This window comes from Halichoerus grypus, chromosome 7 (assembly GCF_964656455.1).
Source record: "Halichoerus grypus chromosome 7, mHalGry1.hap1.1, whole genome shotgun sequence".
Taxonomy (NCBI): domain Eukaryota; kingdom Metazoa; phylum Chordata; class Mammalia; order Carnivora; family Phocidae; genus Halichoerus; species Halichoerus grypus.
Window position 1 is genome coordinate 155,884,525 of NC_135718.1, and position 27,111 is coordinate 155,911,635.

The following is a 27,111-nucleotide window of genomic DNA, read 5'->3' on the forward strand; positions in this document are numbered from 1 at the left end:
CCCTGCTCCACGAGAAGCCTGCTTCTCCCTCTCCCACTCCCCCTGCTTGTGTTCCCTCTCTCACTGTGTCTCTCTCTGTCAAATAAATAAATAAAATCTTCAAAAAAAAAAAATGTAAAACATCTGTGTTTCAAAGGATGCCATCAAGGAAGTAAATAGACAACCCGGAGAATGAGAAAATATTTGCAAACGTTATGTTTTGTAAGGGACTTGTATCCAGAATATATATATAAAAAAATCTTAAAAATCAACAATAAAAAGATGAATAACCCCAATTAAAAAACAGGAGAGGGGGAGCCTGGGTGGCTCAGTTAAGCGTCTGCCTTCGGCTCAGGTCATGATCCCAGCGTCCTGGGATCCAGCCCCGCATCCGGCTCCTGCTTGGCGGGAAGCCTGCTTCTCCCTCTCTCACTCCCCTCTCTCACTGTGTCTCTGTCAAATAAATAAATAAAATCTTAAAAAAAAACCACACACACAAATAGGAGAGGAGGGGCGCCTGGGTGGCTCAGTTGGTCAAGCGTCCGACTCCTGGCTTCGGCTCAGGTCATGATCTCTGGGTGGTGGGATCGAGCCACGCGTCAGGCTCTGTGCTCAGTGTGGAGTCTGCTTAAGACTCTCCCTGTCCCTGCGCCCGTCCCCACTGCGCACACTCTCTCTCTAATAAGTCTTAAAACAAAAACAAAAAACAGGAGAGGATCTGAACAGACATTTCTCCAAAGAAAATATGTAAATGGCCAATGACAAGCACATGAAAAGCTGCTCAGTATCATTAGCCATCAGGAAAATGCAAATCAAAACCACAAACCCATTAGGATGGTTGTAATGAAAAAGCTGCACAACAACAGGTTGGGAAGCCCGTGAAAGCACTAGAAGCCTCGCCCACGGCAGGTGGCAACGGAAACTGGCTGCAGTCACTCTGGAAAGTAGTTCGGCAGGTCCTCACCAAGTTAGAGATGGAGTTACCATTCGACCGGCATCTACTCTTAGGTATATATACCCAGGAAAATTGAAAACCTGTGTCCAGGTAAAAATCTGTATGTGAATGTTCACAGCAGCTCTTTTCACAATAGACAAAAAAGTGGAAACAAATCAAATGTCCATCGCTGGGTGAACGGATAAACAAATTGTGGTATACCTAGACAGTGGAGTATTATTTGGGCATAAAAAAAGGAAGTTCTGACACAAGCTACAGCGGGGATAAACCTTGAAAACATTACACTAAGTGACAAAGCCAGTCATGAGAAACCACACGTTGTATGATTCCATTTATACGAAACATGCAGAGTAAGTAAATCTATAAAGACAGAAAGCAGATCCGTGGTTGACAGGGGTGGGGTGAAAGGGACAACGGGAAGGTGACTGCTAAGTGGGACGTGGTTTCTCTTGCAGATGATGAAAATCTTCTAAATTAGCCAGCAGCAACAATTGTACAACTTGGGGAATATACTTTAAACCACCGAATTGTGGTTTTAAAGCTGTTATTAAAAAAGACACACGGAGGGCGGTGGTGATGCGAGCCAAGGGCGGGGGTCAGCCCTCGCGGGAGCGGGAGAGGCGCTCCGGGACACCTCCTCCAGCGTGGGGACACACCCACCTGGCCCTCAGGTAGTACAGCAGGTGGTAGCCGATCTTGGGCTGTTTCTGATACAGCTCAGAGAGAAGATCCAGAAGCAGAGAGAAGCTGCTGTTGTCTTCCTGCATTTGGCACAGGTTCCTGGAGGTGGGAGGTGGGAGGAAGGGAGCAGAGCTGTATGTAGGGCAGACTGTGCTGTGGAGGCATGAGCCACCACTGCATATCCCTCCCCTCTGCAGAGGGAGTCCCATTACCCTCGGACAGAAGCACAGGACTGCTGAGAGGAAGGACGGACGGCCCAGCAGTGTCTCCTACAGCTGGATCCTTACCTAAATATTAGGTAGAGAGGCTTTCCCACAGACTCCTCCAGGGACCTGCAAGAGGAGGGTGACACCTAAGAGTCCACGTGAGTAGAGAAGATGGGCTGCAGGCAGACATTATGGAGGCTAGATGCCAGCCTGCTCCTTTCCAAACCAAAAGTCAACTTCCTGCTGCCCCAGAGGCTCGGTCACAGAGAAGACAGATTCCTAACATGCACCACAGTCTGGGTAGTGACTATCATTGAAAATGAGATTCCTGGGGTGCCCAGCTGGCTCAGTTGGAGGAACATGCAACTCTTGATCTTGGGGTTGTGGGTTCGAGCCCCCATGTTGGGTATAGAGACTGCTTAAAAATAAAATCTTTAAAAAAAAAAAAAAGAGGGGCGCCTGGGTGGCTCAGTCGTTAAGCGTCTGCCTTCGGCTCAGGTCATGATCCCGGGGTCCTGGCATCGAGCCCCGCATCGGGCTCCCTGCTTGGTGGGAAGCCTGCTTCTCCCTCTCCCACTCCCCCGCTTGCGTTCCTGCTCTCGCTAACTCTGTCAAATAAATAAATAAAATCTTAAAAAAATAAAAAATAAAAAATAAAAAATAAAGAAAATGAGATTCCTGCCCTTCTGGGAGGGTCCAGGCAAGGGTCCAATCCCACCTACAGCAGCAAGGGCTGGGCACACAGGAAGGGGCCCTAGTCTCTGCCCCACGCTCCGCATTCAGCAGACAAAAATGAATCCTTAAGTGAATCAGCACACGTGAGAATAAAAAACAAGTAAAGAGAGGGGCGCCTAGCTGGTTCAGTCGGTGGAACGTGTGACTCTTGATCTCAGGGTCTGAGTTCAAGCCCCATGCTGGCTGTAGAGATTGCTTGAAAATAAAATCATGAAAAAAAAAAAAGTAAAATAAGTGAAGATTATTTCTCTCAAGTCTACAGCAAGATGCCTCCTGGACTAGGGCTCTAAGAACATACTTCTGGCTCCCAGAAGCCAGTGGGTAGGTGGAGGGGTCAGGAAAGATAAGCCTTACTCCTCGGTGATCTCCTCAGGCAACACCTCCCCTCGAAAGTGGGCCTTGAAGAGCTCCTGTAGGCAGGAAGCAAGGACAGACAGCTGCTCCGAGTCAAAGTCTTCCTGGGTGGTGAGACAAGTGAGCAGGTATCACCACGGGACCCAAGCCTTACTGCCCCCACGACCCGGAGCCTCTGCACTCAATCTGCTTCCACCTCTAGGATCAACAAAGCCCTACACCACCAGAGGGGACCCATCTTGGGGACGGGAAGGAGTCAGCTGCCTGGGTGGGGGAGTTCTGCGCTGCGTGGGCTAGGCTGCTTCCTCCTCAGGGGATGGGATCTCCTCACCTCTAGGACCTGGTCCACGATTTCCTGCATGACCTCACACTGGGCCTCGGTGTCACTGTAGTGAAGAATTGAGAGGAAATCTCAGGGACATAAATGACAGCAGAGGGCAGGACACACAACCAGCAAAGCACACTCATGCACAGACAAAACAAAGGAGCTCTGTATGAATCCAGGCTTGGGTCAGGGAGGCTTTAGGGCAGAATTTGCTACTCTCCAGGCAGAGGCCCTAAGGAAAGGAAATCCCCATCATCCCACTTTGGTTCTCAGAGACTCTTGTCCTCAGAACCTACAGAGTGAGAACTGCATGCTGGGGAACGAGGCTGCCTTCCCCCAGCCCACACCCCCCAACCCAAACTGCAGAAGGCACATCACGGAGCTTCTACTACCTCTCCATACTCCCCACCACCCCACCAGGTAGCAGGGCGAAAGCCTGGGGCTGAGCCTCCTGAGGCTGAGGGCAGGAGCTGCACCTACCTCCCCTTCTGGAGCTGAAGCACTTTGTCCCTTAGGGACTCATCCAGTTGGTCAAGGTAAGGCGTGATATCGACTGGCTCCTCCACAACTGTCTCCTTGATAGGGTGAAAGCGAAACTCTCTCTTCTTTCCTGAAGGGAATGATTCAGGAGAGTGGTCATTTGCCCAGACACCAGCAGCAGGGACAGCCCCACACGCCAGGTGTGCATGTGCCCTGGACGTGGACACACCCAGCCTTAGGAGCACACAAGGGCAGGGGCCACTCCTCCTTCCCTCCCTCCTGCTTCAGGGCCAAGGGCAGGGCTCTGCGCCCTGGGGTCCCATCCAGTAACCCTGCTAACGAGACTAACTCGGGGCCAAGGCAACAGAGAGGCCTCAGAGAGGCTGCTCCTGCCACCTGGTCCTCTTAGGGGTGATGCCACCCGAAGCCCCTCGCTGCTGCGCCCACCTCTGCTGCTGAGGTCCTCCTCATCGTCACTGAAGGCTGCCTCTGCGTTGTCATAGCAAGCCTCGTCCTTGTCTGACATGTGGTTGTCCATCTCCACGGAAACCGGCTCCTCAAGTTTGACTTGGGAGGAAAGAGACAAGGCATTTGATGGTCTCCTGTGACCTAACATGCCTAACTTGGGGGACAGGTGGATTACAGACCCTGGAAGGACAGACATTGTGTCCTCACAACCTTCCACGACTTGCAGGGCAATTCTGCCAGGAATAAGAATGGTATAGGAAATGCCTGCTGTGCTTAGCTTACATCGACAAGTAGGTAAGACCAGGGACAGTCCCAAGTGCTCTTCACTTTAAAACCAAGCTGGGAAGTTCTGCTTGGCTTAAGCCTTACCCCAAAACAAAAAAGGGTGTATGTGTATAGCTGGGAGCAAGACTTGAGACCCAACATGACCACCTCTTATCAGGACTCAGGGCCTGGGGATGGGAAGAGAGAAGAGTTGCACGAAGTTACAGTGAGGCAAACACAAATACCCATGAAAGCCTTCCCTATGGAGGGTAGGCTACTGAGAGAAGACACAGGAGCTGAGGAGCAAGAGAGGTCCGTAAAAGTCAGGTAAGATCAGATGGAGAGGCAGAACCAAGGAAGACAACACAAAAACTCATTAAAGAGAAAGTGCAGAACAAAAACCTGAAATGGACAGTCACAGAGGTGAAGAATCGCCCCAGGGCGACATACATGGGGCTCCAGGCTGAGAGCCCTGGGTGTCTCCATCCCTCTTCTCAAACAGGTGATAGAATGGGAGGGCCCCATACCTTCCACTGGTGGGCTAGGCGAACTGCAGAACTCAGGAAACTTCTCCCTCAGCATTGCCCGAAGCTCCTTATCCAATTTAGGGTTGTCAAACAGGGGAGCCAAATGCCTGGGGGGGGGACATGAATGAAGGTCAACATCAGAGCTCCTCACTTCAGCTGGAGAGACAGGTCTATGCCCAAGCAGTATAGCTGGGCCATACTCAGACCCCTGGAATGTGATGACAAGACAGAAATCTCTCTAAGCGTCAAGAGGACATACTCCCAGCAGTCTGAGGCAGAGCTAGTACTTTCTATACCTGTCAAGAAAAGTCAGCAGTGGTAGGACAGTATCTGAACATGCCTGACCTAGTGACACATAAGAAAACAGCCCCTCCCCGCTGCTTACAGACATGTAAAGTTCTTACGCCAAGACCCGTTTCTCCACAATGTGGTTGAGGGAGGAGAACACACCCTGTCGCACATGGCCCTCCAATGGTGGATAGAAGTTGGGAATGATCTGGAAGGGAAGAAAGGAAGCAAAGAATGAGCACACAACACAGAGTGTTCTGCTGAACTAGAGCTAAAAAGCTGCTTTCGTTTTGATCAGAAAACACAAGTATGGCTGCAGAAAGGTCTGGAATATTCCTCACCATTCCAGGTTGCTAAAATGGTTAATTCTTCCTAGACCTGGTTGCACCTCAGAGAGACCAGATTCTACCTTAAGTCATTATCCCTGAGGTCAAGAAAGACATGGAAAGATCCCACAGCACATGGCAGGAATACAGAAGGGAACATTCACTAACCTGGGGGGTAGGACCTACGACCACAGCTGCTCCCACGATGAAGGGCACTGGGAAGACCTACTTGCGGGCCTATAAGGTGAGGGGACACACACTTACACGGCACATGAAGTCCAGGAGTGTGGCAGTGATGGCTGGGTGTGGCTTCATGGAGTGGTGCATGACCAGGATGGCTGGTTCTGGGGAAGGTGGAATGAAAGGGCCCCCACATCAGACAGTCTGTGCCCAGCTCCATGAAACAAGGCATCAATACTTACGAATGGTTCGGGAGAAAGCTGTATCCCTACCCCTATTCCCACTGAGCAGACCCAAAAGCAGACAAGCCCCGAAACAGCCCCTAGCTCTCATCTCCCTTGTCCCCAGCATATAGCTTGGAGAACAGGAGTGGTAGGAGAGGAAAAGCAGGGTGTGGCACAGCCCTGTGCCTAGACCCTCCCCACCGGAAGCCCAAGCATAAGCTCTAGGGCAAAAGGCGGGGAGTGAGCGCTTGGCTTCATAAAAGCAATCTTCCTTCTACATCAAGGGAGCACTGGTGAGGAACTATGGAACTGCTCCCGGATAAGTTGCCTCTCTCCGGGCTGCCCTGAGATTTATGACTACTGTCACCAAGGCTAGGCGGGGGCTTGGGAGTTGGGGGTGGTGTTGCCCGGTCTGGTCACATACCTATGTTCATAATGCTATCCTTGTCTGGGCTAAAGAACAGCCAGTCGTAAAACAGAGCCAGCTTGGCATTGGAGGCAGCGACATTTGACTGGAAGAGAGAGGAGAAGGGAGGGCTGATTTCGTCAACCAGCTCCCTTCCCTTCAGAAGCGCAGGGCAGCCTCCAGAGCCCACACAACTGCCCATCTATGAAATAAATTCACTTCTAGTGAGACAGATGGAACCCCCCAGGGGTGAGGGGCACACAAGTCTGCATAAGAGTGCGAGTGGCCATGTTCTCACTGACGAAGGGGCCAGGGATTGACCTGGGTTCTCATACATCCAGAAGAACACATCCTTGATCCTAGAAAAGGAGCTGGGACCTCACTGACATGCACTCAGACCAGCCCCTAGGCTGCCCGGCTGGGCTCCCCAGGCACATTCCTGACTGAAAGACCCCCTAGGAACAGCCTGTTGTTGTGTCTGAATCAGCACATTCCAAGGACCCAGCTGGGGGGGGGGGGTGTCAAAAGGCAACTAGAGGCCAGAGAGCAGACAATTTGGAGTTTCCCACCCAAGGAACAGGGAGAAAAATGCTGGGAAAGACATGGCTGTGCCATGGAGTCCCTACGTTTGCATTAGTATCCAAAGCTGATGCCAAACGGTTGCCAAGTGAGGGTCTAAGGAACACAAGCCCTGAATCTGAGGAAGGAACCATTCAGAGGAATGACCATATATGGTTCTGAAAACTAAAAGGAAAGACGGGGAGGCGTGAGAAATCTGGGCTCGAGGATCGGCAGTAAAGGCAGAGATGGACCTGTTCAACCCCAAACCCAGATGGGGAATAATGAGTGTAGCCCACTTCGAGAGACACGGATGGAGGCTGGACGAAGGCGGAGACATTCAGCAGGAAGAAAGTGAAGGAAGGGCCCGTAGGGGTCAGCAGGCCCAGGGAGGCAGGAAGAAGCATGGAAATAGGGGGAACTCAAGGGAAGAGGACTCTTCACCACCCGAGAGCCTCCATCCCACAGCCCAGCCCCTCACCGTGCATGTTGTCAGGAGCCAGCCAATGATGGCCCATCGGGGCAAGATATCTGAACTCAGCACTTCGTTAGAAGGGTGGACAACCCCACAGATGTAGCGAATGAGGTCACAGCGGAGAGACTGACTGTCTGGAGTAGACAGGTACTGGCGCTGGAACCAATCCTGGTAACGCTTTTGTTGACCAAACCGCACCTGGAGGAAGGGGGTGTTGGAGAGAAACTTGGAAGGAAGGGTGGGTCTCTGGGCAGAGGAAAATGACACTAGGCTTGACCCAGACTTCAATCTCTTCCCTCCATTCATTCATTAACTCACTTTCTTCTTGACTTCTCCTCCTTTGGGAAGACTTCCTGATTTAAATAGTCCTTGACTGAAAAAAGTGCCGAGACTCTTTCTCACTCACCTCTTGTGCCAGGGATGCCTTCATTCCTGCCACCCACCTAATGTCCTGAACGTTTACCCCAACTGTGACTGCAGCCCATTTTTGGCTCCTTTCTCCTGTTCTGGTCACAGAGGCTCTAGTCCTAAGCATCATCTTTTCTTATCTTCTAGAGCCCCTTGTGGCCAACAAGGAGTGTTCCTCGAGAACAAGAGTGGAGCCCGTTTGCCACTCGGCACTGACAGAGCTTTCTGATGTTCGGCAACCTACGGGGTCACTATCCCAGGTACACAGTCTCCAAACCTTCTTGCAGCAACTCCCTCCCCGATCACACTCTAAAGGGGTACAACAGCAACACTAGGTAAGAGAGATGTGGTTTTCTCCCCTTCTATTCCCCAAATTCAAACAAAACAGCGAGGAGAAGGAATAAAAAGAAAGAAACGGGCGCCTGGGTGACTCAGTCGGTTGAGCATCTGCCTTTGGCTCAGGTCATGATCCTGGAGCCCTGGGATCGAGCCCCGCATCAGGCTCCTGCTCAGTGGAGAGTCTGCTTCTCCCTCTCCCTCTGACCCTCACTCTGCTCATGCTCTCTCTCACGAGTACGCTCTCTTTCTCAAATAAACAAATACAATATAAAAAAGAAAAGAAAAGAAAGATACAACTAGATCAACACTGTCCAGTAGAACTTTCTGCAACGATGGTGCCTACTGAGCACTTAAAATGTAGCTAATGCAACTGAGGTACTGAATTTTTAATTTTACCTAGCTTTAATTACTTTATTTATTAAAAAATTTTTTTGGGGGGCGCCTGGGTGGCTCAGTCGTTAAGCGTCTGCCTTCGGCTCAGGTCATGATCCCAGGGTCCTGGGATCGAGCCCCGCATCAGGCTCTCCCCTCTGCGGGAAGCCTGCTTCTCCCTCTCCCACTCCCCCTGCTTGTGTTCCCTCTCTCGCTGTGTCTCTCTCTGTCAAATACATAAATAAAATCTTAAAAAAAAAAAAAAAAAAAATTTTAACATTTTATTTATTTATTTGACAGAGACAAAGCGAGACAGGGAACACAAGTGGGGGAGTGGGAGAGAGAGAAGCAGGCTTCCTGCCAAGCAGGGAGCCCGATGTGGGGCTCGATCCCAGAACCCTGGGATCATGACCTGAGCCGAAGGCAGACGCTTAACGACTGAGCCACCTAGGCGCCCCTAAAAAAAATTTTTTTTTAAGATTTCATTGTCAGAGAGAAAGAGTGAGCGAGCATGAGCAGGGGGAGGGCCAGAGGGAGAAGCAGGCTCCCCACTGAGCCAGGAGCCCAATGTGGGACTCGATTACAGGACCCTGGGATCATGACCTGAGCCGAAGGCAGACACTTAAGTGACTGAGCCACCCAGGCGTCCCTAAAAAAAATTTTTTTGAAAGATTTTATTTATGTATTTGTCAGAGGGGGAGTGGCAGGCAGAGGGACAAACAGATCCCCCTCTGAGCAGGGAACTAATGCAGGACTTGATCCCAGAACCCTGGGATCATGACACGAGCCAAAGGCAGACGCTTCACTGACTGAGCCACCCAGGCGTCCCCCCCAAATTTTTTAAGATTTTGTTAAGTCATCTCTACATCCAACGTGGGGCTTAAACTCATGACCCTGAGATCAAGAGTCACACATTCCACCAACTGAGCCAGCCAGGTGCCCCTCGCTTTAACTACTGTAAGTTGTAACCCATGGCTAGCGGCTACCACATGGCATGGCGCAGATCTGGACGGCTCTCCGGCCCGACTCAAGGAAACAGAAGTGGACTAGGCCAGTAGCTTCCCAAGCCCAGGCTGGCTGTAGAGGAGCCGCTGCCTGGAAACTCTCTGTTAAAAACATAGATTCCTCAATCAGATTATCTGGGAGACTAGCATCTAGGAAGATGTATTTTTAACATGTTGCTCAAGCAATTCTGTCATAACTCAGCCATGTTTGGAAACCAAAAGGCCATAGCTCTCTTCCTGAGAACTCACGTGCAGCCCGAGGAACAGTGGGTTTCCCAGAATGAACACTCTACCCTTTTACAGCACATTTCACACTTGTAAATTACATAATTTGTGTATAATTATTGGTTTAACGATGGTTTTAGACAGACTGGAAGCTTCACAAGAGCTCCAACTGGATGTACCTCTTTTACTAAACCCTGTATTCCCAGCTCGTAGCACCCTGCCCAATGCCAGGTAGACTGGGTACCCACCTGACCACCACTCTGCCAGTCAGCACTCAGGGGTAAGGCATCTGCAGGCTGGAGGAAGAAGCCCAGCCAACCTGCAGCTTCTGTTCCTGCTGCAAAAGGTTAGCTTACCCGGGAGGTCATGAAGAGGAGCTTAGTCTCCATGTCTGGGGTTAGACGACATGCTAGGAATTTCCGGGATGTTCTTGACTGAAGAAGCTGCAGGATACCTGAACGAAGTGTGTAAGGGAAGAGAAAAGAGACAAGCCTGAGGACCAGAAGGAAAGAAGGCAGGTGGGGAACCTGGGCCAAGTTCTGATGGCCAGTGGTCTTGCTCTTGGGGAAATTCTAAGACAAGACCAAGAGAGGTCAAGCACAGATACAAGTGGGGGTTCTAACCAGCATCTGCCATGTTCTGCTCCAACCAACCACCATCCCCAGGACCCAGATATATTACTTCTCTTCTGCTCCTGGCCATCCAGAGCCCCCTACTCACATTATTCCAGTTGGCAACATGTGGGAAAGTTAGGGGAAAACAGGGGGAACCCTAGCCTCTCTTCCTGCTCCTGATGGTCCCATCCCTGGGTCCTGGGATCAATGTGGTGTTGTGGTATAGGCACGGGCTCTGGAGTCAGACAGACCTGGATCCAAATCCTGCCTCTGACACTCACTAGCTGTGTGGCCTTGGGCAAATTACTTAATCTCCTTGAACCTCATTTTCTTTATCTGTAAATATGGAAAGTAAAATATCCATTTTACAGGGTTGTCCTGAGGATTAAATGAGTTAACATACGTGTGTCTAGCACACAGTAAGCACTCAGAACAACTCAACACGTGTTTAATATAAGAGCAATACAACGTAAAGGAGAACCAGGACTTTCCTCTCCTTCCTGACTCTCCAGGGCCTAGATAATTGTTTCCGTGTGCACACCCATGTACATGCACACACACGATCTACATATACACACATATGTGCTGGAGGTGGGATGGGGACCCTGAGAAGGGGAAAGAGCTATCAAAAAGACCTTGTCAGGGAGAGGCACACAGAGGCTCCCTCCGCTGAAGAGAATTTTGGCTAAGCTGGATCCTTGGAATTCAGAGGCAAGACTGCTCCCAGGGAAAAGCATTCACTTAAAAGGCTAATCCCAGCCCCTCTGCTGACTCAGTCTCACGAGCTGACCTCTGACTCCCCTGCTGGACCCAGTGAGGCTGGAAGCTGGTCATCAGCTCAACTCCCAAGGCAAAGAGCTGCAGGGAGAGGAGGAGGATGATCACAGTTCTGTCTCAGTTTTTCTTAGGAGCAATGGCAGCTGGAGTCTGCCAAGCAGGGGCTATCTGGGAACCACATGAATTATTCTATACCTCTGCAATTCCCACATTCACCCGTACGTGGCAGAGCCTGCCTAGTCCCAAGCTTCCTAGATCTGGCTGTCAAAGCCTTTCCTACCCTCCAGCCTCTACCCTCTGGATTCACACAGCACACATACACTGACCTCCCAACTCTCAAGGGCAGGATGCCCTGGTCCTTACTTACCTGTGAACTGAGGACTTAAGGCCTGAGGGTTATGGATAATATCTTTCCAAAGCAGTTCAAATTCTGGTATCCTAGCAACATTCTGAAGTAGTCTTACAAGGTCCCGGCCAATCATTAAACATTCCATGAACTTGGTGAGGGGAGGAGGGACAGGAGAGAGAATAAAAACACAGACAGTTTACCTGCTGCAGGAAGGACCAAGGAGCAGCTTGTTCTAGGGAAGGAAGGAAAGAGGGTCCAAGGGACAAGAGGGTTTCTTCTGGAACCAAAGGGGAAGAGAGCTGGAAGCTGGAGACTGACCTCAGAAGGACAGGCTATTGGAAACTACCGAAGCCCCGTTGACTTCCGCCTGAATCTCTTCCCCTCCCCTCCCATAATGGTTGTGATCCAGATGGAGAGAGACCATTCTAAAAGGACAGGACTGGCAAGCTGAGCCCGAGATAACTTTCCCCAACCCTCCCTAGTCCAACAGAACAATCTCTGATAATGGAAATGATCTCCACCTCTATGCTGTCCAAAAGGATAACCATTAGCCACACATGTGGCTAATGAGCACTTGAAATGTGGCTAAGTCAACTAAGCAACTGAATTTTTAAATTTTATTTAATTTTAATTAACTCTGATCTAAATTGCCACATATGGGAAGTGGCTACCACGTAGAGATCCTAGCTCTGGGATCTCTCTCGGGAGACCTGACAGTGGACAAGTCACAATCCCACTTGACCACAGCCATCGCCCAGGTGGGCAGGTGGGGAGGATGATATAATAGTGGCAGCTTACGTCTGTGGTGTGCAACAGTGTCTACGAAGCTGACCAGGAGAATCCCTAGGAGGCCAGTCCAACAGACAGCATTTCTAGGAGCCAGGGCTATTCTGCATGGATTCCCTGCCTCCCCCCTTCCTCTGTCTCAGAATGATGAAAAAACACCAGGTCTTGAACCACCTCTTTCTCTTCAAAATGACATCTCTTGGCCTAGGTCACCTCACAAAACTCACATAGGTGTCCCATCCTGGGTTTCACTTGCCCACACTGTTTTCATCCTTACCCGTTCCCGAAGCAGGGACATGCAAAAGTCCACCTCCTTCTGCCGCAGGGCCTGGAGCTGGGCAGTCCCGTGGTGGTCGACGATGAGGCGGAGGTATGTGTAAACAGCCATGGCAATGAGGATGCTGCTCTTCAGCACCCACTCCCTGCAGAAGTTGGGGGGGGCACCTGACACCTGGGCTCTGTCCAGGCCTGTTCACTCTCCCAATTCACTCCCACACGTGGCTCTGGGGCCTCAGCAATGGCTGGTGATTAGCACTGGGAGGAGGTTCTTTGATTCCTTGACTGCTTGCTCATTACCCATCCTGGACTATCAATTGTCGAAGGTAGTGACAATTTCCTACTGCTCCACCAGGTGCCCAATAAAGATAAGCACTGAATGAAAGCAATCTCTCTTTTCCACATAACTACTTAGCTTCCGATAAAGTAACCATTCGTTGATTCACTATTCAAACATTTGCTGAGTGCCTATCATGTGCCAAGCACCATGTGAGGTACTAGGGACAGAGAATACACCATAGCTTCTCTACAGCTCAGAGAATGGGAAAAAGAGGTTCTAGAGGCAACCCTAAGTCAGCAGTTCTTACAGTGTGGAACGAGGACTGTCAGGGGTGGAGACCCTTTGAAGACCCTTTAGGACACACCGTGTCAGCCCTTCCATCATGCCTATCATTAGTGGCCCACTATGCTATATGCCTTTCCCTGGTTCTCTCCCTCACCACTGCTCCCACTCCCAGACAATGAGGTACCTGCCCTAAATCACAATCTAAAAAGAAGAACATGATTTTGGATGGAAAAGCCTATTTTCCCAGGAGTTTTAGAACTTCCATGGGGGGAAAGGGGGTAATGAAAGAACTGTGTGTTTCCTGCTGCTTCACAAAGAGTAGAAGGGGGGGACGCTTGGGTGGCTCAGTAGGCTGGGCGTCTGCCTTCAGCTCCCGTCATGATCCTGGAGTTCCTGGATTGAGACCCACGTTGGGCTCCCTGCTCAGTGGGGAGTCTGTTTCTCCCTCTCTCTCTGCCCCTCACCCCGCTCATGCTCTCTCACGTGTGCGTGCGCTCCCTCTCTCTCTCAAATAAATAAAATCTTAAAAAAAAATAAAACCATTCGGGGCACCTGGGTGGCTCAGTTGTTAAGAGTCTGCCTTCAGCTCAGGTCATGATCCCAGGGTCCTGGGATCGAGCCCCACATCGGGCTCCCTGCTCAGTGAGGAGCCTGCTTCTCCTTCTGCTCTTGTGCCCGCTATCTCAAATAAATAAATAAAATCTTTTAAAAAAATAAAAATAATGCTAAAAAGACAGTGATGACAAAAACTCTCCAATGTTGCTTCAACGTGCCAAAACGGGGAGCTATGTCCCCCAAGCAAGTAGTTGTAAGGGCTTTGGCACCCCTGCTGGAAAGCAAGGAACCACAGGAATAAGCCGAGGAGTTTAATTAATCCAACCAGGCAACATCCTGATTCCGGAAAAGTGCTCAAGCCACCTAATTAAAAGACTCTGGTCTTTTCCTTTCACAGAATGAACAAAGTAGCCAAGGACAATGGGGAGGCCCTCCCCCATCTGCTCCCTGTTAATTCTGAGGCCTTAGAAACACTTGGGAGGGAGGGAGGGAGGAAGGGAGGGAGGGAGAGGCTGTAGAAGACAGTCTTAATCATCTAGGGACTCACTTGCACCAAAGGATTTGAGGTTTTGGAGGGTAGGAGAAAAGGTAGGGCAGTTATCTGACACATGTATGTGGGGACTGCTCTAACTGCCCAAATGAGGAAAATTCAGCTTTATAGCACAGGAACAGGGGGTATTTGGCACCAGAAACAAAATGAGAAAAATCAGTTTTCAGGAAGATTGTGAGCAGAGGTGATGAATTATCTGAATCCTGGGATGGGATAATGAAGAGAAAGAGAAAGTGAAACCATCCACCCAGGACACCAGAAAGGCAGCTACCCAGCAAGACGCTGCTGGGATCTCCGGGCTGTGCTGGTGGCAGTGGGTGGCACCAGGAAGAAGTGCGTCAGCCCCAGCCGCAAGCCGTGCCCAGCGCACTAGGTGGCGCTGCAAGGCACCTGACCCAGCCCTCAGCTTGGGCAGGGCCCAGAACAAGTGTGAGTATGGGAGGAGGTCTGTCCTTCTGAACCACAGGAAATATGGGCACTATTAGCCCTTCCAATCATCTGACTACTGTGGTGGCCTCGCACAGAAACAGACTCAGAAGTCAAGCAACAGAAGAGCAAGGCCACTGGACCAAGAGAAGGCCTCACCCCAAACAAGTGCACATATGGTACAACCCTCATAAAATTTCTGGTCCTTCACTTTGATGGGAAAGGGAAGGAATTAGCCAGAAGCCCAATGCGCCCCCTTATGCCTTCTACCACTGCAGCCCCCCAACCCTGTGTGCAAACCTCTGCCTCCCACCGCACCCCCTGCCACTTCAGGAGAGTGCGGTTTGGGTGGACAGCCTCGGAAGGGAGAAAAGGGGTACCTGCCAGGCAGGGGCGGGGCAGTTGGCTGGCCCCACTCTGCTGAGCTCATTCTCCCCCATCTCCCCCCAAAGATAAACATTCCAAGGAGGTCTGGATCAAAAATAAACCCTTATCAGATGAAGCTAGTTTTTCCTGGGCTCTGAAATATTTTAGCAAAGACCTTCTTTCCCACCCCTTCATCCCTTTGGGCCGGACAGTGGCTTTAATTCCTTCACTTGCCTCTCCCTCCCCCACCTCACCCGGTCTAAGCCCAGGTGTTCTCAGGCCACCTGTCAGTGCTCACACCCCGACACCCACACCTGCTCCTGTCACGGCAGACTCTACCTCTGCTCCGTCAAGATATCCAGGACACTCTCTGCCAACCAGATATTTTTTGCAGTAACATCTCCACCTAATTTCAAAGGGGGGAGAAAACAGAATGAGAATGGCTCTGATCATCGACTCAGCTAATCCAAAACATTTCTTCACCCATCCTGTTTCTCCATCCCTGTTCTCCTGTCATGGAGGTTCTGAGTGTTGGAAAAACTGCCTTCTGTTTAGTCAGGCTTTAAAGTTTCCCCTTTGTGTCCTCAAAGAAAGGAAGATAAGTTCTAGATATTTCCAGAAACCAGAGCTGCTCTTCCATAGACTGGGGGTTGCAGTAGGAATACTCTGACCCTTGAAAGGGAATGTCTGAGAGAGACATGAAGAACCCCTGGTTGGAAGAAAGGGGGACATCTCAAATAGGGCCTGAGGTGCAGGTGACCAGTCAGTGGCACTCCAGCACTGGGGAGTCCCAAATCCCAAGTCAGGCTCATGACAGGCCCACAGTTTCTTGCTTCCAGGTATCATGGTCTTCCATGCTTGCTACGGAACTTCCTGGGGCAAAAGTAACATGTGGCAACGCCAGACCGAAGTCTGAGGATGAGAAGAGGAGACTGAGGACCGAACTGGGAAGGAAATGCCAGGAGGCAAAAGAGCCAGCACAACACTATGCCCGCTCTAGTCCTCATTTAAAAAGTCGGTGTTCACACAGTCAGGTATCACACAGAGTAGGTTCATGCACATCAAAACAGGAGCACCAGTGTTACAGAAATTCCTAAAGAGGAAGCAAAGAACCAATGGGAATGGTGAGATAGAGAAGCAGAGTCAGTTTTAAACAAACACACGTGATCTTGAGTAAAAGAGGTAGCACAGGCAGGCCTCTTGGATATTTAGTGGCTCAGAAAGATGTCACTGATGCGAAGGAGAGAACAAAACCTAAATGTCAGGGTCTCTTCTGTGACACAGTTCCTCCCTCAAACTGGTTCCCATCAGATGTCATAAATATTTGGAAGCAAGCGTTCAGAACACAGAGGTGGAGCCCAGGAAGATATCTGGGTTTCTGAAAGCATAATGTGATGGGAACAAATTATCTGCCCTCACGTCTCTTCCCATTCCTTCCAGATCCTTCCTGATCCAACATGCCATGAAACCCCAGAGTGAGGAATGGCTAAAACAGGCCAACTATTCTACGTCAGGCCCTGAGTTTGGCAGGAAGGAAAACAAGGCAGATGTACTGCTTCAAAAGACCCCATGTGACTTTTCCATTTCTTTCTGCCAGAAGAGGCCTGTCTCAGAAGGAAAGAGTCGAGGCAACCCAGGAACTGAGACCGCCCCCAGGCACTTAATCCTTCTCCATTGCCCGCATCTAGCCTTTGGGCTCCTCTCCTTTCTTCCTTGTGCTCCTGCCATCAAACTCACCGGCAATCTGCTTCATGAATGTCATGCAGACACCGTCGGCTCCCAGAACCCCACTCTTCACTAGTTCCCGTACCAACCACACCAACTGAAAGAGAGAGGAAAAGGTGGGTGAAGAGAAGGGCCTCTAAATTTGAGGAAGGCGTGAATCCAACCACATTATAGTTTAGGTGTACAAAGGAAGAGGTGTGTTACCCCCGATTTCTCCTTCCCTTCCCTTTAGGAGAGAGAGTCCATTGCCTAGTATGTCTCTGAGCTGGATCTCTCTTTTCCTGGCCTTACCTGAGTACGGCAGGTATCCTGCAACTTCAGGTACTTCTCCATGAGTATCTGGTTGATCTTATTCAGGACAATATTCATGCCATCACGACTCACCAGAGCCAAGTCCCGGTAACACTGTGAGAAGCAAGGTTTGTGAGCAACCAGCAGACTGAGGACAGGCTCCCCACTTCCCCTTAAATTCCACCCATGGGATTCAAATGGCAATGAAAGACCTTCCACAGGGCTCCTCCTTCCCAAACCCAACCCTGGCCCTGTCACACAGGGTGGGGAGAAGGAATGGAGCTACTCTCTAAGAAGGCAGAAAAGCCTGCTAAGAAAGTCTCCTTGTTCCCCTACCTCCCTTCTTAAAAACTGCCCCACTGTTTCATGCCACAAGCTGAGCAAAACCAGGTGGAGGCCATCTGCTTTTCATCTGCCAGCGAAAGGTCACTGCAGAATGGGTCTGGCTGAACAGACTAGAAAGGATCCCAAAGAGGTTTTTAGACCTGTATTGACTCAGCCAGATGAAGCAAAGGGCTAGGAACATTAGGGAAGGGGATTGAGGACCAGGGCCCCAGAAAGAAGGGGCAGGACAAAACTGAACTTCCTTAACTAAACATTGTTCTTCTTTTCTCTGGGCTGCCCTTTGCTTCTGCCAAGCACTGAAAAAGGAGGGGTCCTTAAGCATACCCAACCCTGGGAGAGGTGAGGGAAGGCATGCCAATCTTCTCTGAGTGCTCTTGTCCCCTTCCCCGGAGAGTGTTCTCATCCTGGCTCTCTAGAGACTAGACTCCTGGAGGAATGCCTTAGGAGGCCTCACTGGCCTGCTGAGCTCCATGCTGTCAGGATCTCAGCACAAAGGGTAAAAATTATGTGGGTATCAGCCCACCACCTTGGAAAGCCAGTGGCATCAACCATGGTGACACTTATGCTAACATGCACTGGGGGTGTGCACCTACTATTATACACATGGTTGCATTTGAATCCCACAACAACCCTCTGAAATAGGTACCAGTAATTATTATCTTTATTCCTACAGATGAAGAAACAGGTATAACAGGGCAAAGTAACTCGCCCCAGGTCACTGAAGAGACAGAGGAATAACCAGAATCCAAGTCCAGGCAGTCCCGTTCTAGATTCCATGCTCTTTTTTTTTTTTTTAAAGATTTTATTTATTTGACAGAGAGAGACACAGCGAGAGAGGGAACACAAGCAGGGGGAGTGGGAGAGGGAGAAGCAGGCTTCCCGCTGAGCAGGGAGCCCGTTGTGGGGCTCGATCCCAGGACCCTGGGATCATGACCTGAGCCGAAGGCAGACGCTTAATGACCGAGCCACCCAGGCGCCCCAGATTCCATGCTCTTAACACCTCTTTACCAGCACTAGAAATAGCTACAAGGAGAAGAGGCTGCTGGGGAGGGAGGTGGGGATTGAAGGTGGCTTTGAGACGACCATATTCCTGAGCGCTTTCATCCTAAGTGTTAGGAAGAGAAGTGCTCCTCCTCTCTGGCCTCGGTGTAAGGAGGAACTCCTGAGAGGTTAACTGTTGTTACTTCCTCTTGCCTCTACTGCCCTAAGTCAAATGATGGATCTGATAAAAACACCAACACTTAGAGATCCCTCACAGGCCATAAACTCTTCATACCCAAAGGAGGATTTGATTATCCTCTGACTCCATTTGAGATCAAAGAGTACAAGCAAGGGAATAAGGAATGTATAAAGGTACCCAGTGAACTACTGCCAACAAGCTGGTCAGTAAATGGTGGGTCAGCCCTGGAGCCTCCCCTGGAGGTATGACTTACAGGATGGGCAGAGAACAGGAGGGAGGCAGAGACAGAAGGAAAATCTATGTCAGGACAAAGACAGAGACCAGACTCACCGGAGAGGAGCCCTGTCTGTTCAACCAAAAGCAGAAATGCAGAAATAGACCCAGGACAGGGAAGGAGGACAAGTCTCCCAGGAGACACAGGGAACAGATGAAGAGAGCAGAGACCGTCTGCCTAATTCCACGCGCCATGTGGGACTTATCAACCACACTGCTGCTAACATGTGCAGTTGAGCACCAGGGCACCCCATCCTGATGCTGCCAGTTGCCTCACCAACCTCTGTGCCAGTTTTCTGATGGGCTTGAAAGAGAAGCAGATGGGGAAAAACAAAAAACAAAAACTCAGTGGGGAACACAGAATAGAAGCACAGAGTCTCAAAAGAAAGGATAGGTGGCCGGACGGCAGGGAGGTAGCGCTTCTGCCCCAACTGCTGGGCCCATGCAGCCTCCAACCCACCTTCGTGAGCAACAGCTGCCAAGACCTGAGGCCTTGACTCTTGAAAAGGAACCTTCTCACTGATGCTAGACCTTTTCCTGTCACCTCCATCTACTAACTGCTAGAGCCTGCCTACTTACCTCCTACAGCCCCACAGGCCCCGAAACTGGCCTGCTCCCAGTTATTCAGCTCAGACATCAAATAAGAAATAAACTCAAAAACTATAAACATAAGAGCTGCCCAGATGGCAGATGAACGTTAAGAAGGTACAACTAGGACAAAACCCACCCCACGCATATTCCACTCTCCACCAAAACCCAGCCTGCTTTGTCCTTCCCTGAATGCTCTCGTTCAACCTGCCCTTGCTGCACCAAGAAGTCCCAGAGAGCTGGCCCTGACGTCTGAACTTGCCTGCAGCCCAGACTGAGGCTCTTTAGCTCCTGCTTCCCCAGAGCAGGTTTGTAATGTGCTCAACACTGTTTCCACTACCACCCTCTCCACCACCCCTGCTCCCATCTCCCGGCCTGAGAAGATCTAGGAACCAGATCTCCGTTCCATCCTGAGGTTTCTGGTCCAGAGACAGAGTCAACCCCAAACAAACCCTTAGAAAACACTCCCCTTGTTTTAAGCAGAAGCCTAAAACAATGCATCAGAATCAGTCCTCACCAGTAACTCCTACCTGAAACTTCTGCAGCACAGAAGCATTTCACAAGATAATCACTCTTTTAGGGAAAAGGATCAAAGCACCTCAGAGACATGTCACTAATTCTTCCCATACTCTGACCTGGCTCAAAGTCTCTCAATGAGTTACCACCTGCCAGCTCCTCAGTTGCTTAAACCTCAGTTGTCTTCTGAACCCCCAACTCCACTGCTTTGTCTGAAGAGCCCTGACAGGGGCCCGTCAGCCTCATATACTCCAGGGAGGGGATTTACTTGGAAACAGCTAGCGTGTGAACACAATCCTGGTGCAGCTGTCAACCAGCTATGAGGTCCAAGGCAAGGAAGGGCCTGGGCCACCCTCATGGGGCTGTCCCAGGGCAAGAAGACAAAGTGCTCTAGTACCTTGTCATGTCTGGTTGGCCAAATTCATGACTTAATAAGCATTTATAATGCAGAGTGCTATGGCCTTTCACTGCCAGGCTAGACAAAGACCTAGAAATACCACACATACCCTGCCCCTTCACGAAGTTTACTGATTTACCCTAGCTGATGCAGATCCCACCTGAAACAAACAAAACCAGCAGACTGGACAAATTTGCATTGAAGTGACTACACGAGATTTTAACTGTATTTATAAAAACCTACACAAGAGAAAACGAAACCTTCATCCCAACCCGTCCACCCCTGTCTTCGCCAACAATTTCTCTTAAATGGAGTGGCTAGACTGGGTCATATTACTGTTTAACAGCACCAAATTGGAGACATTCATTTGTCTTCAAGGATCTCGGTGATAAATCCAGTATGAAAATGAAATGCCAAGTTAACGCAACAAGGTCCCAGCCCAGAAATGGCCTGGGACACCAAGGACCTGTGAATACCTGCTGTTCCACCACCTACCCTCATCCTGGACACTACTCCAGTTGGCATCAGAGGAATACAAACACATCAGGTTGCCATGCCCATAGATCCTTCCCCTGAGGTTAATTCAAACAGCTATGCCAGGCGGGCATGGGCATCTTGTCCTTGTCCCTGGGGATGATTTTCTTTGGTTCTCCCTGAACAAATGATAGTATCTCTGACCTCCAGTTATCTTATAGGTAAAGTGGGAGCAGTTTGGAAAGAGGGGACAAAGCCACCAACCTTTTGAGAGGATTAAATGAGATCTCATCTGGATAGAGCCCGACACAGTGCTGGGCACCAAGCATGTGTGTTTCCTGCCACACTTGTTCAAGGAAGGGCCAGTAAGAACACTGAATTTCTCCACTCCAAGCACGCGTGTTTCCTGCCATCCTTGTTCAAGGAAGGGCCAGTAAGAACACTGAATTTCCCCACTCCAAGTTCCTCTCTGTTAGTGTCACATAGTTAATGCCAGATACCAGACATACACTTCTAAACCATTGCCCCAAGACTCCAAGGACACAGAACTGCTGGAAAAGGGAAATCTGGAGAGGTGAAAGACAGAATTTTACTGCTTTATTACGTAAAGAATGGAATCCAAAGAGATCATCCTTCCCAATCCTTCACCCCAGGCAAGGATCCCACTTTAACCATTCCACATAAAGGACACTCTCCTGGCTGTGAAGACCCCAGACTAGTTTTTACACAGTATTCCTGAAGAAGTCTGGCTCCAGTGGGTTCCAGGGTTCTCTTGGTCACTACATTATTGCTGCATCAATCATCAACATTAAGTTGTTAAATCCTACGTGCTACAATGTTAAGCCTACCTTCTATTCACCTGCCAATGATACAGAACCTACAAACTACAGGTCACGCTCTTCTGGGTAAGAACTCTCAATGGACTTGGTTATAACTTGTTCTCTTCTCTTCTCTGGATTAAATCCTGACTCTCATAACCTTGACCCATCAATCTACAATGTACAACTCTTCAAATGCTTTTCCACTCTCACAAATGCTTTTCTTGCCCTTTAGCTTCAGAATCTAGATAGAGAAAGGATCTAAGTCAGAGAATGACCAATTCATTGAGAATAAAAAGGGAGTTGTAAGCGGATCTGGACAAAAAGGTGATCCAGTTCTGGTCAACGGGTTTGGCACTATGCCAGCTAACCCTTAAGTTCCACCATATCCTCAGACTATCTGAGGGGAGTTTGTGGGTCCAGAGCAGGGAGTCTTACCTTCTGGGCTTGGGCAGGTTCAGTAAGGACAAGGGTGAAGAGGCCCAGGCAGATTTCCTCATGCTGGGGGGGGCCTTTGCATACCTGGGAAATGAGGAAGGAAGAAAACTAGTTGTCACTCATAGGAGGAAAGTTCTTGAGCGCAGTTTCTCCCAGAAAACTTGGGACTCCTGAATAACCTGCAAAGGAGAATCATTAAGTCTTCTATCTGATGATCTCCTTTTCCTAAACGTGATGAAGCATCTGTTTCAGGAGAGAGGTGCGGGAAAGAACAGACCCTACTGTTTTCTCCAAGGCTAATGCAGGCCGGAAGCAGAAAATGTAAAGAGTGTTTATTTTTTTTTAAAGATTTTATTTACTTATTTGACAGAGAGAGAGCACAAGCAGAGGGAGCGGCAGGCAGGCAGAGGGAGAGGGAGACACAGGTTCCCCGAGGAGCAGGGAGCCCGACGCGGGACTTGATTCCAGGACCCTGGGATCATGACCTGAGCCGAGGGCAGCCGCCCAACTGACTGAGCCACCCAGGCGCCCCTAAAGAGTGTTTAAAATGGAAAAAAAGGGGCACCTGGTTGGCTAAGTCAGTGGAGTGTGCAACTCTTGATCTTGGGGTTGTGGGTTTGAGCTCCACATTGGGTGTAGAGATTACTTAAAAATAAAATCTTTGGGGGACGCCTGGATGGCTCAGTCAGTTAAGTGTCTGCTTTCGGCTCAGGTCACAATCCAGGGTCCTGTGATGGAGTCCTGCATCAGGCTCCCTCCTCAGCGGGAAGCCTGCCTCTCCCTCTGACTGCCATTCCCCTGCTTGTATTCTTTCTCTCTGACAAATAAATAAATAAAATGTTTTAAAATAAAATAAAATCTAATCTTTGGGATGCCTGGGTGGCTCAGTCAGTTAAATGTTATGCCTTCGGCTCAGGTCATGATCTCAGGGTCCTGGGATCAAGCCCCGCATTGGGCTCCTTGCCCAGCAGGGAGCCTGCTTCTCCCTCTGCCCCTCCCCCTGCTCGTGTGCACCCTCTCTCTTTCTCTAACAAATAAATAAATAAAAATCCTTAAAAATAAATAAAATGAATAAAATAAAATCTTTAAGGGCGCCTGGGTGACTCGTCAGTTGAGCATCCCACTCTTGGGTTTTGGCTCAGGTCACGATCTCATGGGTCCTGAAATCAAGCCTCATGGGTCCTGAAATCAAGCCACATCAGGCTCCATGCTTAGGGGGGAGTTTGCGTGAAAGATTCTCTTTCTCTGCCGTTCCCCCCACTCAAGTGTGTGCACACTTTCTTTCTCTCTCAAAATAAATAAATAAATCTTCAGAGAAAACTTAAAAAAAATAATAAAGCAGAAAAAAAACCTCACTGTACCACCTTTACCAGACCTTAATAGCCTTCAGGAGGGAGGGAGCTGCAGAGCCATTCATGGGGTAATAAGCATACATACCAAGTCAAGACTTTGGGCAAATCACTGAATCTGTGGTGTTTGTAAGGTGAAGACACAATAAAAATAATATACTACTAATAAAAAGGAAATACTAAACATTCACTATGTGGCTGGAATTACTGTAAGACCTTTACATGTACTGGAATGCCTGGGTGGCTCAGTTGGTTAAGTGTCTGCCTTTGGCTCAGGTCATGATCCCAGAGTCCTGGGATGGAGTCCCACACTGGGCTCCTTGCTCAGCGGGAAGCCTGCTTCTCCCTCCCCCTCTGCCTGCCACTCCCCCTGCCTGTGCTCGCTCTCTGACAAATGAATACATAAAATCTTATAAAAAAAAAAAAAAAAAAAGACCTTTACATGTACTACTTAAAATCCTTTCAATCTCACAGATTAGGAAATATAAAGGATCATGGGGCACATGGCTGGCTCAGTCGGTTGAGCATCCCACTCTTGATTTTGGCTCTGACTCTTGATTTGGTCCTGACCTCAGGGTTGTGAGATAAAGTCCCGGCATCAGGCTCTGTGCTGGGCGTGGAGCCTGCTTAAGATCCTCTCTCCCTCTCCCTCTGCCCCTCCCTCCCTCCCTCCAAAAAAAAAAAAAAAGGAAATGAAATGTAAAGGATCAAATACGTGAGAATAATTTGCAAAGAAAAAAGTCACTACAGAACTAAGAGTTATTTTTAAAAGTTGTGACTTAAAGACACCTAAGCTCCAAGAGCTGGATTCCCACAGTGAGACAGAGAGAGGAGCTGGGAAGTCTGGTTCAGGGAGCCAAGATACTCACTTCAGTCCCCTAATTCCCAGCCACTTAAGTCCTTCTATCTTTTGGATCACATCTCAAAGCTTCCAGAGCAACAGACATGGATGGGGGAGAGCATTATACTCACGTGAGCATTGAGGGCATCATTGGCCTCCCTCTCTGAGACACCAGTAGTCATCGATGTCACAATGCTCATGCATCTTTCTAACCTCTGTAAAGGGGTGAGAAAAAGTTCAGAGTGTGTCACACCACCACCTGCAAAGTATTTCTGACCCCAAAAAGGTTTTCAAGAAATTTAAACCTCATCATACCTCTAGATCTAACTACCAGTTTACAAGTAAAGTTATACAGGATATAATCAGCTAAGTCCAGAGGGTGGAAACCATGACACGTAACCTGATTCTTTAACACACAAACTGCAAGGGAAAAAAGCAGGGAGGGGGAACCCACATATTAAAAGAGGCTTAAGATTATAATTATAGCCCACAGCGGGGGAGGGGGCGCTCAGTCATTAGAGTATTCGACTCTTGATCTCAGAGGTCATAAATTCAAGCCCCATGTTGGGTGTAGAGCTTAGTGGGCAAAAAAAAAAACAAAGAGGGGCACCTGGGTGGCTCAGTCGTTAGGCTTCTGCCTTCGACTCAGGTCATGATCCCAGGGTCCTGAGATCGAGCCTCGCATAGGGCTCCCTGCTCAGCGGGAACCTGCTTCTCCCTCTCCCACTGGCCCTGCTTGTGTTCCCTCTCTCGCTGTGTCTCTTTCTGTCAAATAGATAAATAAAATCTTTAAAAAAAAATTAAAAAAAGATTATAACCCACTGAATAAAATAGGAATCCATGCTAAAACACACACACATAATAAATAATGAAGAAGGGAAAGCTCTCCCTTATAGTGGAATGCCAACCAATAAATGCGTAAGGAACAACAGGAGCAAAAATGATTCCGGCAAATATCATCAGTGGACACTAAACCAGAGGTGAAACTGCACAAAAGGATATTTATGTGGGTTCAAAATACTTAATTACAAAGGGAAAAGAAATTCTGGGGGATACCACCTTAACAAAGTAATCAAAATTAATAACCTCAAAAGGAGACAAACTGACTCCTGACACTACATGCCTCAACAGGGTGCACTGGAAAGGCTGTAACAGTACTTGTATGGTTTTCTGGCCCAAAAATGAATAATTTCAATCTAATCATGGAAGAAATTTCAGACAACCCAATTTGAGAGATACTCTACAAAATAACTGACCTGTCCAAAGTGTTTAAGGTCATGAAAGACAAAGAAAGATTAAGAATCTGCTTCAGGTTAAAGGGAGAGTGCACCTAAACTCAACTTGTGATCCTGGATTGCTATATGGACATTATTGGGACAACTGGTAAAATCTGAGTATGTTCTGTAACAGAAGCATATTGATGTTAAATGTTCTAATCCTGACAACAGAGCAGTAGTTATGTAACTGAAGATCTTTGTTCTTAGGAAATACACAATGAAGTATTTATTTATTTATTTATTTGACAGAGAGAGAGATAGCGAGAGCAGGAACACAAGCAGGGGGAGTGGGAGAGGGAGAAGCAGGCTTCCCGCCAAGCAGGGAGCCTGATGCGGGGCTCGATCCCAGGACCCTGGGATCATGACCTGAGCCGTAGGCAGACGCCTAACGACTAAGCCACCCAGGCGCCCCCACAATGAAGTATTTAAACCCTCATGGCTGCCACTTACTGTCAAAAGGTTAAAACAAAATGTGTACAGAGAAATAATGTTAATAACTGGTGAATCTGGGCGAAGAGTATATGAGAGTTCTTTGTTTTTTTTTTTTTTTTTTTAAAGATTTTATTTATTTGAGAGAGACAAAGAGAGCAGAGGCAGGGGCAGAGGGAGAGGGAGAAGCAGACTCCCCGCCGAGCAGGGAGCCGGACGTGGGGCTCGATCCCAGGACCCTGAGATCACGACCCGAGCCGAAGGCAGACGCTTAACCGACTGAGCCACCCAGGCGCCCCGAGAGTTCTTTGTATTATAATATTTCTCTAAGCTTGAAATCATTTTAAAATAAAAAGCTGTTAAAAATTTAAAGAAACAGGGGCGCCTGGGTGGCTCAGTTGTTAGGTGTCTGCCTTCGGCTCGGGTCGTGGTCCCGGGGTCCTGGGATCGAGCCCCGCATCGGGCTCCCTGCTCCGCGGGAAGCCTGCTTCTCCCTCTCCCACTCCCCCCTGCTTATGTTCCATCTCTCTCTGTCAAATAAATAAAATCTTTAAAAAAAAAAAAAATTTAAAGAAACACTGAGGCACCTGGGTGGCTCAGTGGTTTAAGTGTCTGCCTTCAGCTCAGGTCATGATCTCAGGGCCCTGGGATGGAGCCCTGCATCAGGCTCCCTGCTCATTGGGGAGTCTGCTTCTCCCTCTTCTTCTCCCTCTGCCCCTAACCCCACTCGTGCTCTCAACAAATAAAATCTTTTTTAAAAAAATTAAAGAAACATAATGGGGTGGCACAGCTGGTTGAGCATCCGACTCTTGGTTTCAGCTCAGATCATGATCTCAGGTTGTAGGATTGAGCCCCGCTTGGGCTACTTGCTCAGTGGGGAGCCTGTTTCTCCCTCTCCCTCTGCTGCTCCCCCTAATTGTGCGCTCTTGCTCTGTCAAATAAATAAAATCTTTAAAAAAAAAGTGTCCCCAAAAAAGTTAAAAACAAATTTAAAAAAATGAGCATGAGGAAAGAAAAGGAGAACAAAAAGCTAAACTGCCTGAGCCTCTGGACAAAGGTGGGGACAGTTGCATTAAAGTCCACCCAAGAGGCATTCTAGTTTCAAAGGCCAACTCTAACATGACACG

The 27,111-nt window shown here is 49.0% G+C and overlaps 1 protein-coding gene across 2 annotated transcripts in view; it reads right to left on the bottom strand.

Moving 5' to 3' along the window:
• The window catches only part of INTS3 (integrator complex subunit 3), a 41,931-nt gene that overhangs the window by 7,277 nt on the left and 7,543 nt on the right, over nucleotides 1–27,111 (bottom strand). For both annotated transcript variants that reach the window (XM_078078637.1, XM_036066898.2), the window contains exons 3-21: nucleotides 24,410–24,493; nucleotides 22,089–22,172; nucleotides 17,060–17,173; nucleotides 16,781–16,865; nucleotides 15,383–15,449; nucleotides 12,583–12,727; nucleotides 11,538–11,667; nucleotides 10,136–10,233; nucleotides 7,438–7,629; nucleotides 6,417–6,504; nucleotides 5,853–5,932; nucleotides 5,379–5,470; nucleotides 4,975–5,081; nucleotides 4,163–4,282; nucleotides 3,716–3,845; nucleotides 3,242–3,296; nucleotides 2,911–3,014; nucleotides 1,903–1,947; nucleotides 1,595–1,714 (exon numbers count right to left, since the gene is read on the bottom strand). In XM_078078637.1, the coding sequence (XP_077934763.1) occupies nucleotides 1,595–1,714; nucleotides 1,903–1,947; nucleotides 2,911–3,014; nucleotides 3,242–3,296; nucleotides 3,716–3,845; nucleotides 4,163–4,282; nucleotides 4,975–5,081; nucleotides 5,379–5,470; nucleotides 5,853–5,932; nucleotides 6,417–6,504; nucleotides 7,438–7,629; nucleotides 10,136–10,233; nucleotides 11,538–11,667; nucleotides 12,583–12,727; nucleotides 15,383–15,449; nucleotides 16,781–16,865; nucleotides 17,060–17,173; nucleotides 22,089–22,172; nucleotides 24,410–24,493 (1,940 nt within the window). The remainder of the gene's footprint in view (nucleotides 1–1,594; nucleotides 1,715–1,902; nucleotides 1,948–2,910; nucleotides 3,015–3,241; nucleotides 3,297–3,715; nucleotides 3,846–4,162; nucleotides 4,283–4,974; nucleotides 5,082–5,378; nucleotides 5,471–5,852; nucleotides 5,933–6,416; nucleotides 6,505–7,437; nucleotides 7,630–10,135; nucleotides 10,234–11,537; nucleotides 11,668–12,582; nucleotides 12,728–15,382; nucleotides 15,450–16,780; nucleotides 16,866–17,059; nucleotides 17,174–22,088; nucleotides 22,173–24,409; nucleotides 24,494–27,111) is intronic.